Here is a 19,583-nt window from a genome sequence, read left to right on the forward strand (position 1 = left end):
TCCCAAATCTTTGTTGAAACCCCACTGCTAGTGTCTCCCTCTGCTTCAATTGCGCCCTTGCTAATTCGCTGCAACTATGTAACTCGAATTTCTCAAGTGTGTCTCTCCAAACCCCATCAACTTGCTCTTATAATCTCTCATTGAGCAATCAACGTGTGAAAACTCTGAAACCCGGAATCCTACTGCAGCAACTGACAATATTTCTTCTATTTGTTAATTTAATTAAACAAAGTATTTTCAGTTTCCTACGACAAATATTGAAATATATACACTGCAGCATTCACAAAACAAATACTGCGGAAAAATAAATGTTGGAAAATTAGAGAAATTCTAGCACACATAAAAATATTGACAGAGTTATTTTTGGACAATTGTCCCCAGAAAAACCCAACTTGGGAAAACCGGTGCAGCAGATGAGGGTTTCTTTATTAATTCTTCAGTAGAAATTCAAGTACAAGAATTTGGACATCAGAACAGAGGAAAAATACTGAGAGAAATTTAATGATGAATTTCTCACTCTCCACAGCGACTCCCTAACCCTGAGATGAACCCTCTGTCCATACATTGGGTTTTTGCGTCACCCTCTACGCAGTAACTGCGTAGAGCTCTAGTGGACAGCGTCTCCCCTCACTGTGTCTCTTTCAGAACTCGTTTTGCACTTCCCAGATCACTATTGATACCCTCTCTCTCTCCCCTGCAACTCACCCTTTGGCTCTATCTCCTCTGCTGAACTTCAACCACTGAGAAAATTGATCTACCTGGGCAACTGAGTAGCTGTTGGTGTGTATTCTCCAAGTCCCATCAAGTTTCTTCTTATAATCTCTTGTTGAGACATCAACGACCAAGATTAAAATGTAATCAATGGCTAAGATTAACTAGAACTCGATCCATGTCTTTTTCTAGAAGATTCTCACCATGACTTAATTAAGACCCTTTAATTAATCATATTCCCTAAGTTTAGACTTAGGAACCATTAAAAAATGATTAATTATTTTAATTAAGTCATCTCTAGGTGGAATTTCCAGAAACGATTTATGGGTTTTGGAGAATACATGTATTCTAGCCTCTCCACCAAATTTCGTGGCTAGAACACATCTGATGCTACAAAAACTAGCACTCCCTCTTAGCAAGGAAAGTGTTCTAGTGCTACAACCCACTGAAGCAACACCCTGTCATGTTGTTGTTGCCTACCAACTATTGTGCAACTCTGATATACGTTGCATCTATGCTGCTGTTGGCCCTATTGAACTGCCACCAATCCTGCAACTCCCTGTCATCTGTTGCTGCTGCAACTGAGAATCCATCTGTTTTTGCTATGAAAACGAGCTCTCCACCATACCCCTCTGTTCCCTGAACTGGATGAAGTTAGCTCTCCCTAGAGCTTTCGTGACCCTAGAGCTTTCGTGAGTATGTCTGCTACCTAATCTCCTATGGGAACATACTGTCGCTGGACTGCCCCGCGCTGAACACAGTCTCTGAGGAAATGACATCTGATATCAATGTGCTTCGATCTATCATGAAATACTAGATTCTCAGAGAGTTTTATGCAACTTTGATTATCACAGTAAACATTGGTCGCTTCCATCTTCTTTCTTAAAAAACTCACAAGCAGCTTCTTAAGCCATATAGCTTCGCACGTAGCTATGTTCGTTGCCATATATTCAACTTCTGTTGAGCTCAACGCTATTGAATTTTGCTTCCCGCTGTACCAAGAGACCATCCCTGATCCAACACTGAAGTAGTACCTGGAGGTACTTTTCCTATCCACTGAACTACCTACCCAATCTGCATCTGTGAATCTGCATAATCTAACGTCATAAGAGATGCAGCAAATAAGCCCTAGTATAGTGAAATCTCAGCAACAATGTATATGACAAAATTAGACAGAAATAATAGAACCATAAAACCAGTGCCTTATAAGGAATTTGCTCAACAATTTAAAGATATATTTGCTCAAAGTAAAATGCAATGCTCTCAAAAGAGAAAGCAAAGTAACCCTAAAATGTAAACAAAAATTGTTAGCACAAGATATGTAAGATACAAAATGTTTTTGAGATAATCAACTTTATGAATCAAAACATGTGAAACATATCTTGCCAAAACCCAAAAATTAGTAACTAACTTGGAAATGTAAAAGAAAGGAAGTGTTAAACCAAGACATCAATATGCAATTAGACTTGAAGCATGAAAAGAAAGCACTTGTTTGAAAGGATTACAATACTTGCTTTTGGAATAGACTTTGCATATGAAAACTCAAACCATCAAGAGACAAGTAAAGTAAATGTAATGGAAAGTGCTCTTGGTTAATTTTATTAATTATCTCTACAACAAGATTACAATTTAACTCTTCAATCCTCAGACCTCACCCTCGCCCAAAGATATGGATCTCACAGTGAGGAGTCAATAGAGGAGTAGAGGGTCCCTAAGATGTCTACTTCAACCAACTTATGTTGGAGGTAAAATTTTAATGAGGCTTGGGGCCTTCTTATACTAAAATACCTAGATGAAATGCAAATTGTGTTAATTTTCCAACTTGAAATAATTCTACATGCAAATGCTTCAAAGAGATTGATTTGCAATGCTTGAAAATGAAATAGTGTTCAACATAAGTTGCAATTATAACTTCAATTGGAGGAAAAAAATTAGCTGACAAGTGTTGCATGTGTCTCATCAATGAATTAAAATAATACAAGTAATTTGCTTGAAAGTAAATTATGTTTCAAATATACAATGACAATAAATTGCCCTAATATTCAAGATAACAATGTAGCATAAAAATGAAGCATGTATTCAAGTGCTAATGAAACAATTTACCAAGGTAAATGGAAACGAATCAAAGTTTGTTAAAAATATAAAATGTTTGCATGTAACGGATGAATTGCCCAAAGTAAAGTGTAAGCTTGTAGCTCCAAGCAACAGTGAGATAGAGAATGCAAAGCTCAAATGAAATTGTAACAAACTTTAACTTAAAAATGAAATGTGATAGTGAGGTTGTGTTAATTCCCAATTAGAGCATGCATGTAAGTGAATGAAGTATGAAAGCTTAAACCATGCAAATGTCAATCCACCCAAGAGAAGTCTCCCTCTAAATGGGGAGATAGGATACCATGGGAGAAATCCCGAGCTCCACAAGCAAATTAGATCTTTTATTAATATTACAATGAGAAGAGGGCCCTTCAAAGTCCTCAACTAAACTTCAAGGAGTCTTCACAATAATTGCTCGAAACTTGGACAATAGACCTCCTTTCTTGAGAAAGTAGTGACAAGATCTCACAAAACTTATGCAAGGGAAACAAGGTGTGAGTTTCCTCCAAATGCCCACGGCTTAGAAAGGAAAATGGGCAGCCCTCTAGTGAACTCGACTTGGCCAAAATAAGCCTCAAAAGGGCTCATGACATCCTTGGAAATCGAACCCCCAACATTTGCCAAAGGTCCTACAAACACTTCTTAGATGTTGCGGGAGGTTGCTCTTCAAAATTTGCCACACAATAGAGATTTATGTTTAGTGAACATAATACTTTCATAATGTTGACTCCAAATTCTTTCCTTGCGACTATCAATCACAGGGTTTTATGGGAAGGGGGGGAAGGGATTCATTGAGTTAAAGTCAAATCAGTTTTTTCCTTGAAAAAGTAAACTCAATCACTTAGAAAGAATAGGAAAAAAATGTACCTACATGTATAAGAATATATCCAACCATCCAAAAACTTGCCATTCAAGAACCTCCAAGACATATCAAAATTATCCAAACATCAAAATTCATTCCATGCTCCAAAAATTCGTCCTCCAAGAAGGATAGCGAAAATCTTTAAAGAGATACAAGTTCCAAATCCAAGTGACGATGCTAAAATGAATTCACATCACTTGTATTTATACACTTCTAATGAGTTTGATTTAACTAATTAGGCCTACATTAGCCCCTAGAATAAAATAATGTGCAAAATAACTAACTTTTGGTGACAAGCCCACCAAACTAGCTCATAAACAAAAGAATAAGCCTCTCAAGAGGTCGAATGATCAATAATACATGTCGTTGGGCCTTCTAAGAAGCTTGATGAAGTCCATAAGTGCCATAATGATGAATAGGACTCCCAAAAGTAGTGGACAAGGGGTTGGCCCCTTATTCTCCAAATAATAAACCTGTGGTGCTCCCAATGGGTGTGGGGGCACACAAGTAACCTCATGGGTCTCCAAATAGATCGAAGATGCCTGTAGACCATTTGCAAGGGCTCAGATGATGGTGTAAGTGATGCCACATCAGCATACAGGTCTCGAGTCATCTTCCAAGTGCATGGTACAACTATGGGGTCAGTTGGGCATGGTGAACCAGGTGCATCTTCCTCGTCCAATAGGTGAATCTCAAGCAATTTTTGAACATCTCTGGGGATCCATGGAATGTTGTCTACTGCTGTGGAGGCCCATGGCTCTCTACACACACCCTACATGTGCCAATGTAGCCCTCTGGAGGGTTAGGACCCCATATAGGGAGACCAAACCCAAAATGGAGACCATCTGCAATCCTGCATAAGATCCAACGCGTCCCCTAGCCTTCCAGTACAACCAGTTATTTAAAGGGATCGATTTAAAGAGCTTACAAACCATGGACAACACGTGGACACTTCATAATGGCATGCCCTTCCATAGTGGGCTTTGGCATGTGCTAATGTCTGCAAGCTCCAAATATGTTAACCAAGTATCCCATCAGGTGGTTTCTACCTTTAAAGGGGATAGTATGTCCAAGGTACATCCTTCAAAGGGTGGTAGCATGTGATAAGGAGATGAATGGAGTAGGGAATGAAAGGGGCAGCCCTGGGCCACATGTTGGGGTAAAAGGGTAGCTAGTAAACAGGTAGCCCACATTTGGGTATATAATGTATAGGAGGGAGCAATCGTGGTGCATGAGGTGCCCCGACCTTGATTTTCCACCCTTCTTTATATGCCTTTTGTCTTTTATGGTTTTTCCTTGATTAACTACTCAGGGCTAAAGGGATAAGAGCATGATGTGTAAGGTATAGCAGTGGATATCCCCTTTAAGGTAGGGCAGTTCATTTCCCACCAGGGGTCGAGACAATCTTGGGTTCCTGAATGATAAAGGACACTCATCTAGGGCCTATAGGAACCAAGGTGATGGCCATGATAATGGGGTAGAGCTCATGTATCGACTTTTGCCCACGTGTTAAATGTGTTCGTCCTAGCCATCTTTTGCATTTTATGGTACATTTTCCTGTTAAATGTGGCCAATTATGCTTTTACCTTTCTTTTCAGCTACATCAACCTTCGGGGCATCATTCCAAGCCCGACCCAAGATGTGGGCAAGGGGAAGGGGCAGGCTAACCCTATGGGGACCCAATTGACGAATGTGGACCCAGGTGGGAGAAATGATGAATGTGGTTATAATGAGTGGGAGGGGAGTGATATATGTGGATGAGGAAGCAGGACAACGCAACCAAAATCAAGGTTTCCCCTGTAGTACCATCCTTAAAACCTAAAGGTCAGTAATAGAGATCCCACGGGATTAGGGTCCAAGGTTAACATCCAAAAGAGGTCTAGGGGACAAGAGCACAAACCTACCCCACTCTTTCCGTTGAATCCCCCCCATTAATCCATGCCTAGAGGTGTACATGATAAGAAAACTACAACATTCAATTACCAAATGACAAATCAACCTTTAGGTTCGGCAGGCCCACCTTCAAACATATGATCATGACAAATGGGTGAGGGACCACATGGCTAGCTCAGGTGGCAAAGAAATGGCACAACGAGCTAGTTGGTGGCTGCAAGGGGCTGTTGGCTGCCAGTTGAGGACCATCTTGGAGAAAAAATTCCTCCTAGGGATATCACCCACAAAATGGTGGGTAACATCTAGCTCCAACTGGGACATGATCTCTCGAAGTAGTGGAAGAAGCTACTCAAACGAGAGGTCACAAGAACTCCAACAATCTCTTGGTTACTGTAGACCTGTTACCTGCACATATAATAGGTGGAAAAAAAACGAGGTAGCATGCTTTCGCGGCGTCTCATGATCGCATATGCTTGGATTAGACCCATAAAATCGACTTATAAAAATAAAATTTCAAATGCAGTTTTTAAATCTAAGTGCAGTTAATCTATCATGAGAAATATCATATGATATTAGTTCTAATGCAAAATCAACATGCAATGCATCCTACTCTACCACACATATGATACAATATCAAGTGGCCTCGGGGTAATACTCCTTAGGAGTTGTCCGTTTATGGGGAGAGGAACGAACTCTCCATTGGGAGTTTCTAAGTGGTATGAGTTTATTCCTGCGATATCAGTTATCCTGAATGGACCTATCTATAAGTTGTCCCACTTCTTGTGTATGTCGGGATTCTCTCTTCTTTTGTCCCATAGGAGTACAAGATCACCGGGTTTGAAGGCTTTGCCTGGGTGTGTTTAAAAGCAGCTTTCATTTTATCATGACTACGGCCAATTTGGTCAAAAGCTTTCCTTCTATTCTCATCATTCTCAATTATTTGATCAATACGAGATTGTACAGCATTTTGTTGATCAAGGAAAGCTTTTAGACACTCAAGGATGGGCAACTGCATTTGGATAGGTAGTTTGGCCTCAGAACCATAAACTAATTGGAACAGGCTAAATTCAGTGGAAGCATTTACAATTATTCGGTTAGCCCATAGGGCATACTTTACCTTGCTATCCCAATCCTTCTTATTATTCTCGATAGTTCTTTTGATCATTTTTATGAGGTTTTTATTGCTTGACTCAGTTTGTTTGTTTCCTCAAGGATAATAGTTAGAAGAATGTGATAGGATTATGCCATACTTGTTACATAGGAATGTCAAAGCCATGGAGTCAAAAGCTTTGGCATCTTCAGTGACAATCTTGGCGGGAACACCAAACCTGGTAACAATTTTATCCTCAAGGAAATCCATAAACACTTGGTCAATTGCTTTCTTGGTTGGTATTGCTTCAAACCATTTGGTGAAATAATCAGTCGCCATGAGGATCCATCTATGCCCATTGCTTGAATTATCTTTTAGTTCATCGATAAAGTCCAAACCCCACTGTTGGAAAGGAGCATCGATGGCAACATTTTTCAACGGAATAGCTGCAAGGTGTTGCTTTCCAGCGAATGTTGGCAAGGTTGGCATCGTTTTACGAAGTTCAGTGTGTCGGCGAAGATGGTGGGCCAATAATAACCTGCCCTCAAGATCTTATGAGTAGTGGTTCGGGTAGCATAGTGACCACCGCAAAAACCAATGTGGAATTCATTCATCAACTTCTCAAACTCTTCCTTACTAAGGCATCGGAGGATTACCACATCAGGAGTCATCCATCCAAGGCCATCTTCAAATAAGGGGAACTGGTCTACTTCAAGTCCCAATAATGGGGCCTCATACTCAGCCATATTATTGGTGCAAGTGAATTTGAGTCTTAAAGCAAATAGTAGGTACTCTTCGGAAAGGGGTATGATGACAATGTCGGCCCCTGATCCAGCCTTAGAGAGAGCTCCATCAAAATACATTACCCAAAGCCCAGGGGGAGGGGGGGTATTGATATGTTCATTTTTTGAAAATCCTCCATTTCCCAAGTTTATTATTCTCCTCTTCTAAGTCATTGTCAGATTATTAGGAGGCAGCGATCATGGGGGCAAAGAATTCGTGTTTAGGGATGGACACAGAGGAGTTTTCTTTCTAAGGGAGGTATATAGTGGAACTATCTTCACTAATGGACAAGTTTAGATCTTCAATCAATTTTTTTGATAGAATCATCCCCCATGCCGGATCTGTTTCGACTTTGACAATGTTCATAGAGAATTCTTTCTCGGAATATGTATGGAGAAAAGCCCTTCTTTCTTCTACCAACCCACACCCTAAGTTCTTCATAGTTTAGGATCATCTTGCCCATGCACTTCCTTGATAAGGTGATTCTAAGTTTTTTCATAATACTCAAAGGGCATGATATGGATTGGGTTCCCGAAGTTTAGGATGCAATTTCTCAAGGTGTGTCTGTTTATTCCAAGGGTTATATAGAAAGGGTCAATCATGCTTAGAATCAATCTTAAAGGAATTCTCGTGGCGAGGTCAGGAGGTTCCTTTGCTTTCTTGCTAATTTCATGTAGTGTGTCATCTTTGTGAGGGGAGATCTCCTCATAAGTTGAGTTGGGGTGCTCATCTTCGATTTGTAGCACGTTGATGAAGTTGTGCTTCATGGCTTGGTCAAGATCAAACATCATATTTTGAGCTTGGAAGAGACTAGAGGACTTCTTATTCCTGACATCAAAGATTAACTTTCCTTCGAAGGCATTGAGATAGGCGACCATAGCTACTTCCTTTGGGGGAGACAGCTTTTGAGGTAGGGAACGGATAAACATGTTGAACCTTTGGTTGAATTTAGCAATGGTTTCGTCCTCCCTTCTTTTGCTAGACAAGAGGCCTTTGTATATTCGTACCACGTCCTTTTTGGGAAACCATCTTCTTTCAAATGTTTAGACAAATCCCTCCCATGTAGAGATGGAGGATGGGGGGAGATCAAAATACCATTCTCAGGCATTTCCTATCAAGGTTGTGGCAAAGGAAATCACTCGGCTATACTCGTTGTAGGATTCATTACATGTTCGATACTCAATTTTCATAAGATGCTCTTGGGGGTCTTGTTGCCCTGTGAACATAGGCTTATTAGGATCCTTGGGTATGGAGCTAAAGAGAGCCCCAACCATATCAGAGAGATTTAGAGGTCTAAAGAGCTTGTGTTTCCTTCTCAACTTATCAATCCTCTTGTTAAAGAATGGAGTATGGGGTTCATCATTTCTTCTTCGATGGTAAGTCATAATCTCGGGGTTTTCCAACTAGGGGAGAAGGTTGTGGAGTTGCTAGAGGAATACATGAATTGTCGTTAATGAATCAATTCCTCAATTATTCAGGAGGGAGGTAGACCTGTGCCCCCCCCCCCACCCGACAATGGCAGCAAAATGTTACCGCTCAAACTAACAGGGGGTCCTAAAGGGGCACTTGTTAGGTCAAGAGCAATAAAGAAGCTAAAGCCCACTGTCACCACAGCTAAAGCTTCCTACTCTTTATGGATTTTCACCGATGGGAGGAGACCCGATATATAGAGAATCACTTATGAAGGATAGATCAACTAAGATAGATGTGAAGTGATCTCGATGACCCTTTCCTAGGATGGACTTAGGAGTGGGACTTGCTTGCTTTTTAAGCAAAGTGCAAGGTTCTCGAGGACAGGGGAACAGGGATTTGAGGGCTTGGCTTAGGAAATGTGACTTGTAAAGGAGCTTTCTAAACCCTAAAATCCTTGTTGAACTTGGTTTCCCAAGTGGTTTTTGAAAAGTTGACTTTGACAAGATATGGGACCACACGAGGCCAAATGGACCCAGGTTAGGTCAAGAGGAAGGAGTTTAGCAACCAATGATAGACCTGACCTAAACAAGGAGGAGAAGGGGATCAAAGAAGTGATTTTCACTTAAAGGTGCAAAATGATCCCTATGAGGAACTAGCCTAGGGAAACTTAGGGCAAAAATCAATCTCAAGGCTAGGACTTGGGATATCTCACAACCCCACTGTCGGAATTCCATCAAATTTGGAGGAGGCCTAGGAGACACACCAGCGCAGTAGAGGCCCAGATATCGAAGTTTTTCTATGGGTGGTTTGTCAAGAAAATGATGCCCTAGGAGCCCTAATATGGCTAGACCTATAATAAAGAAGGAGAGGTGAAGAAAAATGGTTCTTTAAGTGATCACCTTATGGTGGACTAGTGCCTAATCCTTTGGGGAGATTTGGAGTCAAGACTAATTATGACTATGGACATTGAATTTTCTATGTCAAGGAGGCCTCAAAGACAACTTCGCATAGCATTAGGGCAGAAGCAAAAGCAGCTTCAAGAACTTTATACTTTGTTTTGCAAAATCTATGGCTTATCAAGATGAATTTCAGTAATGAAACATCCCAAGGAACATTCATTCATTATACATGGCCCATACATGAAACATTCACTATTCAAAAACAAAATTTCCACAACTTCACATAAGAGATGCAACAAATAAGCCCTAGTATAGCAAAATCCCAGAAACAATGTATGTGACAAAATTAGAAAGAAAGATTAACATTAAAATGTACTTACATGTATAAGAATATATCCAACCACCGAAAAACTTGTCATTCAAGAAGCTCCAAAACATATCAAAATTATCCAAACATCAAAATTCATTTCATGCTCCAAAAATTCGTCCTCAAAGAAGGATAGCGAAAATATCTAAAGAGATACAAGTTCCAAATCCAAGTGACGATGCTCAAATGAATTCACATCACTTGTATTTATACACTTCTAATGAGATTCATTTAGCTAATTAGGCCTACATTAGCCCCTAGGATAAAATAATGTGCAAAATGACTAACTTTTGGTGACAAGCCCACCAAACTGGCTCATCAACAAAAGAATAAGCCTCTCAAGAGGTCGAATGATCAATAATACATGTCTTTGGGCCTTCTTAGAATCCTGATGAAGTCCATAAGTTCCATAATGATGAATAGGACTCCCAAAAGTAGTGGACAAGGGGTTGGCCCCATGTTCTCCAAATAATAAACCTGTGGTGCTCCCAATGGGTGTGGGGGCACACAAGTAACCTCATGGGTCTCCAAATGGATCGAAGATGCCTATAGACCATCTACAAGGGCTCATATGATGGTGTAAGTGATGCCACATCATCATATAGGTCTTGGGTCATCTGCCAAGTGCATGGTACAACTGTGGGGCCGACTAGGCATGGTGAACCAGGTGCATCTTCCTCGTCCAATAGGTGAATCTCGAGCAATCTTTGAACATCTCTCAGGATCCATGGAATGTTGTCTACCACTGTGGAGGCCCATGGCTTTCTACACACACCCTACATGTGCCAATGGAGCCCTCTCAAGGGTTAGGACCCCGTATAGGGAGACCAAACCCAAAATGGAGACCATTTGCAATCCTACATAAGATCCAATGTGTCCCCTAACCTTCCAGTACAACCAGTTATTTAAAGGGATCGAGTTAAAGAGCTTACAAACCATGGACAACACATGGGCACTTCATACTGGCATGCCCTTCCATAGTGGGCTTTGGCATGTGCTAATGTCTCCATGCTCCAAATGGGTTAACCAAGTACCCTATCAGGTGGTTTCTACCTTTAAATCGGATTCAAGGTACATGCTTCAAAGGGTGGTGGCATGTGATAAAGAGATGAATGGAGTAGGGAATGAAAGGGGCAGCCTTGGGCCATCATGTGATGTGTCCTTTCTATTTCGACACTCATTCGCATAGTGGCCAAATTTATTGCAAACAAAGCATCTTCCCTTCCTTCCAGCCTTCGATCCAGGCTTTCCTTTGAAATGACCTTTAAACCCAGAAGTATTTCTCCTTTTGGCATTAGAGGAGAAAGCAGTGGGGTTACCTCTATTTGAAGGCATTTCTTGCTCCACCATCCATGTCTCTTCTTGAATGCATCTCGACATCAATTCTTCAAACCCCGGGATTCGATCATTATTGAGAAGAGTGGTTCTAAATATATACCATTCAGATGGGAGCCCTCCAAGGGTAGTGATAGTTAGTTCCCTGTCAGGAATGACTTCTCCAATCGATAGAAGATCATTCTTGATCTCAGTGATCCTTAAGAAGCAGGATTGAATATCCTCGTCCTTGCCCTTCTTAAAATTTTTAAATTAATTTTTGAGGAACAAAACTTGATTTGCATCACTAACCTTAAACATGCTTACCAATCTGTCGTAGATCTCCTTGGAGGTGTTCAAATTAGAGATGTAGGCCACCAAACGCTTGTCAATAGAATCTTTGATAATCTTCTTTGCTTTGACTTCACCCTTAGTATACTTGTTCTTTGTAGCAGCCGTTGCATTTGATGGAGGCTCCGGGATTTTACCCTTCACATAGTCCAACACTTCTTGTTCTTCCAAAGTCAGATCAAAAGACATCTTCCATCCGTGATAGTCAGAATTCTCACGGAGCTTGTCTTCGGTTAGGAAGTGGGATGAGGAACCCATTGAACCTTTTGTCCCTTACAACTGTCTTCGGTGATTGCTCTTTCACTCTTGCTTGGGTTTTGCCTTACTCTTCACCTCAGCTCTGATACCATGTTAATTTTGGTATGTTCTATGCTTAAGAGAAATTTTCTTATTAGCCCAATATCAATTTCCAAAATAGCAATCACATCAGCATGATAGTAAAATGCAAATAGAACATAAATATAAATAGTAGAAGACAAGCCAAGACAAGAGGACACGAGATGTGGCACCAGTCAGGGACAAACCCCAATATGGGGAAACCCTTGATCAGTTCTTCTTATATTCTTCAATAGTTCAGCAAAGAGAGAGAGATAGTACAAATATACAATTCTGTAATTTTATGACAGCAACTGCAAAACCCTAACCAGCAAGTCAAAGCTGGTCAAACAAGTCAGATTTGACCTCTAGTCAACCCCAGTCAATGCTCAGTCAACTCAACCTCCAACAGCAAGAGGAGGCAGCCCAAAGGAGTCCGAAAATCTAGTCAAACTTCAGTCAACGTTGGTCAAACCTGCGGTCAGCCCTTATGATAGTCAACATTGGTCAACACATAGTCAAAACCTAGGTTGCACAAAACGGGGAAACGGGTACGAGTTTCCGAAACGGGAACCAATACAAAACGCGACCTCCCCAAATTTTGGAAACGGGGAAATGCGAATATATATATGTATATATATATATTAGGACATTTAAGAAATATGTGCAATCATAAAGCATATATGATACATTCTAATTTATTACATTATGATAAAATTGTCAATTGTCAATGCATAAACTATAAGTCTCTAAATTTACATCACATTTACTCATGAATGATCACATAATGAAAATAGAAATATCCAAAATCATCCACGAGAAATTTCTAATTTCTTGTCTCGTGCTTGATTGGGAGTCTCCTCCTACATAGTCAAACGACCTTAGAGCTCTTGATTAAATACAAGTTTCATACCCTAGTACCCTACATGCTCTTCATTATTGGGAGTCTCCCCTGCATAGAGGGCTTGGTTCTCTTGATTAAATACAAGTTCCATACCCTAGTACATGATAAAATCCAATGGAAACATTGCAATCCCCCCAATCCTGAAATCTTGAAAAACAAATAAGTCTGCTGGATTTTGAGTGAGATCTAAAATTCTACTTTCTCCATATGAAATCCAATGAGGACGAAACCACTGTCAAACATCCTGAGTCATTTCATGGTAATGTTAAAAAAAAGGATGAAAATGAAAAATAAAGGAGAATATCACTTTTACTTTAAGAATTTAACATTACCATGAACTGCATATCAACACTAGGGCAAAAGTTCACTTCTATAACTTTAGACAGGCATCTAGAAGCAACTAGAAGTCACTAGGATAACCTAAAAATAGATTAGAAAACAAATTTTAAAAAAACACAAGTAAAAAGCTGAAACGTGAGTCGTACGGCCCTTAAACACGTTTCAAGCCGTACTGGCCACATTTCAGTTTCGTGAAACGTGGCAGTACAGCCTAAAACGCGTTTCAGGGTCGTACCATACGTGTTTCAGTGTTTCGTACCCATTTCCGTACGGAAACCCCCCCTTGCCCTACATTTCGTGCAACATAGGTCAAAACAAGTCAAGGTTGCTGTCCAAAAATGCGGCCTGCCAAGGAGAGGCAGCCTAACCCAATCCGCATGCAAGAATCAGTCAACACTATCAATTCTGCCCACCTGCAGCTCAGTCAACCCTAGTCAACGCTGCCCTAACCAGAATCTGCGTCCTCCTTCTTCCAACCACACATGTGAGAGAGATGCTCCTCTAATGCGTACCCAATCAAGCTAGGAGAGAGAGAAGAATGTGAGATGAGATGAGTGAAATAATGCCACAAGGTCTCCTCCTTTTATATGAAACGTTGAGGATAAGCTGGGGGTGAAAATCATTGTTTTGCTTGCTAGCCAACCTTGACAAATTGTCAAGAATACAAATAAATTCATATATCCATGAATACATGTCGGAATCGGATGATCATTAGATCAATCCTACACCTCTCAGAGAGAGGAATCCAAGAAAAATATCAGCTGCCATAAATGAGGTGACCCATATGGAGTTTGGCCCTAATTGCCAATTTTAACATTTGGGGAGAGAGGCTATGGTCCCTAATAAGATTGGCTTATTGGATCAAAGAAAGAAATGAATAGTTCCACGGGCCAACCATCCAGCCCCAAGCGCTTGTCCTTGGCCATCTCTTTCAATGTTTGTAGGATCTCTTCTTCTGTAGTAGGGCTGTCCATGAGGCTGATATCTGTTTCATTGAAAAACTGAGGGATTCAGCTTGCCATCTCCATTTTTTCCTCAATATTGTCCTCCTCCAAAGCTCTATATTGCAATTGAAAGTATCTAAAGGCTTCTTTGATTTCTTTGAGAGATGTAAGAACCTTGTCATCCTCATTCCGAATATTCCAAATAGAATTTGCTTCCTTCCTTTTTGTAGCATCCTTGTGAAAAAATCTGGTGTTTTTGTCACCACTTTTTAACCAAGCAATCCTACTCCTGAGGTGCCATTCATCCTCCTGTGCCTTTAAGATTGTATTCTTCCTCCTTATTAACTCCATCACCATGTTCTTAAGTTGATCGGAGAAAAGATCTGGGTTGGAGGGGTCCAAGTAAGTTGCTAACGCCTTTTCAATCTCATAAAGAACCCTATATTGTGCTTCCTTACGCTTTCTAGTCCAAACCTTTTGCTTCTATCTCTTGAGCTCGAGGCCGATTGTATCCATAGGCCAAAATTTTTCTAAGGGAGTCGACAAATTCCAAGATTGTGAAACCAATTCCTTGAAGTTCAAATCATTTATCCATGTATGATTGAACTTAAAAGGTATGGAAATTGCACCCTCTTCCCCACTTCACTACAGCAAAATGGCATCATTATCAGAAGCATCAGAATAGAAGGTCGAAGCTTCTAGGTTCTCCAGTTTCGAGAGAAGAGAAGAATGGACTAAGAACTTGTTAAGTCTTGGCAATTCCATCATCTCCAGATCGGCCATTTCTCCAGGTAGGGCAGACGGGGTCGGTGATAATATCCATGAGCAGCTTTCGATTAAAAAAATCTTTGAAGTAATCTGCAAAAGGGTCCATTCTGACCTTTTTACCCCAGCATTCTCTAGCTTCCATGATGAAATTCAGGTCCCCAGCTACAAAAGTGTGTTGTATATCCAGAATTCCACAACTATCGACACTCCCCCAAAAGGCCTACCTGTTTCTGTATGGAGCATCAATGTTCGAGATTCAGATTCTAAAGCTAATTCCAATACAGTATCCAGATAATATGATACCTGCACTAGACTTGTAGACTTTAAATGTACATCTTTTGGGGTTCCACATGACAGAAAGCCCACCAGAGATACCAGTTGCATCAATAGCACCAACAATCCATGAGGGCCGCAATTTCAGCAATAATTCACATGCTTTTTCTTTAGAGCACATCGTTTCACCCTTGTGCACACTGATCACTTAGTGTGAATAACTTTTGGCAATAAATTACTTGCCAAGGTATCTATCAAAGCCATAGTAGAAGATATCTTAAACAGGCTTTCAGTTACCACAATCTTAATTCACAATCTGGCCCGTCAAGAATTCAGAATCTTAAACTTTTTCCTTACAAGTTATTTTTACAAGAAAATCAACCAAATACCATCTGATGATTAATAACTTTAAGTCATTCATTATGACAGTACAATTGATTGTCTAAGTAGCTCGTGGGAGTTATACAAGCCACGTATAAGCTTCAAATTTTCACCCAAGCCTTGAACATTGACCAATAATGAAAATGCAGTTCTTCGCCAGCTGAAATAGCATTGACAGATTTTATACAGGGAATAAAAAGAAACTGAGAATTTGGACACAAAATGGTAAATATTGGAAAGGATGCCAGCTTGGAGACATTTTAGGAATGGGATCATAAAGCTCAAAAGAGGATGTAAAATTAGTTCTGAAAATTGATAAATTCTTTCACCCAACTGTGGAAGTTATAGCATCTGTAATATGAATAAATTATTCAGAAGTGGTATCTACTATCCATGTGTATGGACAAAAATGAGTTTGTAACTTGAAGATCTATTTAAAAAATACCAAGCTAGACATAGGAGCAGAAATATGCCTGGCACAAGTATACCTTTTCAGTTATGACCCACTGGCTTGTTTATATAATATGCTCTCAAAGAATAATCAGAAGTGCGACTTTGGAATAGTCGATAGGGTTAGAAACATGTCCCCCCACAAAAGTGTTTTTCCATTAACAAACTGAAATTTAGACCAAGGTAACGATATAAACAGAAGTGGCATCCATGTGTGTGGAAAAAACAAGTTTACAACTTTAAGAAGATTTATTTGAAAAATACCAAGCAAGAAATAGGAGCAGAAGTGGTATCAGTGAATAAATTATTCAGAAGTGGTATCCGTGTGTATGGACAAAAATAAGTTTATAACTTTAGGAAAATCTCTTTGAAAAAGACCAAGCGAGAAATAGGAGCAGTAACATGCCTGGAACAAGGAGACCATTTCTCTTGTGGCCGACTGGCATGTTTATAAAACATGCTCGCAAATCAGAATGTCTTTGAAATAGCAGATAGGGTTAGAAACATGTTCCCCAACAAAAATGCATTGACAAATTCAAAGTCTACACAAACGTAAGGATATAAACAACGCTAATTTACCAGACTTGACACTGAGAATGACATGGAGACCAAAGAATGAGAATTGGGAAAACTTGGAGATGACTTACAAAATTAACATTAAAAATAAGCATTAAATTTTAGAAAATTATATTTTTTTCATTAATAGGAAAGTTTACAATGTCCATGTAATACAAATTTTCAATATCTAGTTTCAAAGGACATGGATAATTTGATTGTCTGTTGTGAAATCGGATCATAAAAGCAAGCAAATCAGACTCCTTGAGTCGATCTGGCTGGCCTTTAATCTGCAAGCATGAATCAGACTTGGGAGTCAAAAATCGCAGACCAAAATTGGGAGTAGACTCAGACTACAGAGACTATGATAACACTCAAACTAACCTTCCTAATTGATTTTTGCACTATATCCACAGAACGAGTCCCTGTGGTGTGGCCGTACAAGTGGTAAGCGGCAGGAAGTACACTACATAGAGCTGAACTTGCCACCAATGATTATCCGAAATGAACTAGAGACAACAGACCAACCGTTTAGAGTCCTCCGATAACAGAAAAGGCATGATTCCTAGATAAGATGCACAAAACTCCAAATTGATCTGTTTCGGTCTTGCACAGCACCCTGTTGAGAACTGTGCGAAGCCTAAACTCGAATGACATCCTCGCAGGCTACGAAGAATCTTAAAACCGCTTCACACGACTGATAAGTTTGGTAAATCGGGGAGACAGAAAAAATCTATTATATATCGATGGTCAGCGATTTTTTAATATCATATATAGACAGGATGATGGCTATATTTCTCAAACAATTTTTTCTAGTTAATATATGCAGAATTTGGCGAATACAGTAATTCCTGGTATTAATATTTCAAAGCTCGACAAATATTTTTGGAAAACGTCTGATGATTAACAAATTTAATCTTTCTCTCTATATGAAATAGTAAAGAATCGTTTTTGTTCTACAGAACACGCGGACATCTTGCTTTACGCGTCGTAAATGATTTCTGAATAACATATTCGAGTAAAGCAGAACGATTTACATTAAAAGATACATGGCTACCAGCTGAACGAAAATCTTTAGCAGAATAATGTACAAATCGACGAAAAATCAGTTCTTAAGAACAGAAACTCGGTTTTAGAAGCAAAATCCAACGGTTTAAAGAGTGATCTCCGATAAAATTACACGACGACAACTAGTCTTCAGCGGTATTTCCGAATTCAACGATAAAATTGCAATCTATGTGGATCCACATAACCGAAATTCTCGGTTTAAATAAAAAACCGTAGCGGGAAATTCGAACTTTAGGGGATGAAAAAGGAAAAGAAAATAAAATGAAGCACAGCGTTTAATTGCGGTGCAGTTTTGAAAATACACGTGAAGGACGATCGTAACACGTAAAGTTTAACAGATTTGAAAGAAGCTTTACCATTAAATTTAAAGATTTACGAAAACCTGATTTAGAAAGACCAGAGCCCTCATCTAGGAAATAACTGATTTAATAATTTTTTTTCTTCTTTCATTTACGGAGAAAATTGCCACCGGAAAACAAAGCTTCGGATGAGCGAGATGAGAAAATTTTCATACTTCAGAGACCACGATTTGATCGGATTCGACATTGTCCATAAGAAGCATTGTGTTTGTGTTGCGCTCCTCGGCCATTCCAGAACTCGTAATGAACTGCGGACGTTCTGAGTTCGAACCTGCGGGAGGAGACATGGTCGAACCTGCGGGAGGAGACATGGTCGATCCTGCCTGTCTGACTGAAAGGATTTAAGATGGGATGGAACAAAGCGTATATGAAAGTAGTATTTATATGAAAGGCGGACTTTGCTTTGACTACAATGGCACGAGACATGACACGTGTAACATTTTCGTCGGACCTGTTGCGGGGATTCTTATGTACAATACGGAAATTGTTTTTTCTTTTATTTTCTTTTTGGTTTGGTTGGATTGCTGTTTCTGGAATTGTTTAACGAGGTGGAGGAATTGAATTCGAACCTGCGGGAGGAGACACGGTCGATCCTGCCTGTCTGTCTGAAAGGATTTAAGATGGGATGGAACAAAGCGTATATGAAAGTTGTCTATAATGCGACTAGATTTGACGGAATAAGAAATGAGATGAAATCATGATTTGTTGCAGTTAAAATGAACTGCATATTCGGATTCAGCACCCTTGGACGGTACAAAGTCACGTTAAAGACTACTGCGTATGAAAGTAGTATTTATATGAAAGGCGGACTTTGCCTTGACTACAATGGCACGAGACATGACACATTTTCGTCGGACCTGTTGCGGGGATTTTTATGTACAATACGGAAATTGTTTTTCTTTTATTTTATTTTTGGTTTGGTTGGATTGCTGTTTCTGGAGTTGTTTAAAGAGGTGGAAGAATTGTCCGTTAAAAGTGGTCAGAATCTGTGTAAAAAAATTTCAAAAAATCTTGTAGAGATAGTGTTTGAATTGTGTTTTTATGGTGGAAATGGATTCAGCACCATCAAAAACATTTAAGACACCTAAAATTTTGAAGTTTAACAATTATAACTTGGCCTTATAAAAATTCTTGCCAATTTTTCTCTAAACATAACCCGAATTTCCATAATTTCCGGGAAACTCCTCGCCCTTCAGCGTTCGTTAGACTACGCCGCTGTTTCTAGTTTCGGGATTCGTAGGTAAAGACAATGGTTCAACTTTAACTTTAAAGTTCAATAATTAATTATTGTTCGTCCAATCAATATTCGTACTTTTTGATACTTTTTGAAATAATTAATTATTGTTTGTCCAATCAATATTCGTACTTTTTTATTATTATCTCTTATTTGATATTTAAATTTGTAGAAACTTTTTAAAGTCTTTATTTATTGTGTTTTGCGGTAAAGAAG

The 19,583-nt window shown here is 39.6% G+C and overlaps 1 protein-coding gene across 1 annotated transcript in view; it reads right to left on the reverse strand.

Moving 5' to 3' along the window:
- LOC149225944 (metal transporter Nramp3-like) overlaps nucleotides 1–18,505 on the reverse strand; it is a 308,455-nt gene extending 289,950 nt beyond the window's left edge. Inside the window, exon 1 of the mRNA XM_089377345.1 lies at nucleotides 18,289–18,505. Within this exon, the coding sequence (XP_089233471.1) occupies nucleotides 18,289–18,444 (156 nt within the window). The 5' untranslated portion in view covers nucleotides 18,445–18,505. The remainder of the gene's footprint in view (nucleotides 1–18,288) is intronic.
- Between the last annotated feature and the right edge of the window lie 1,078 nt (nucleotides 18,506–19,583).

Source organism: Pinus tabuliformis, chromosome J, assembly GCF_031772625.1.
Source record: "Pinus tabuliformis cultivar Carrire ecotype Pingquan chromosome J, CPIR1, whole genome shotgun sequence".
Classification (NCBI taxonomy): Eukaryota; Viridiplantae; Streptophyta; class Pinopsida; order Pinales; family Pinaceae; genus Pinus; species Pinus tabuliformis.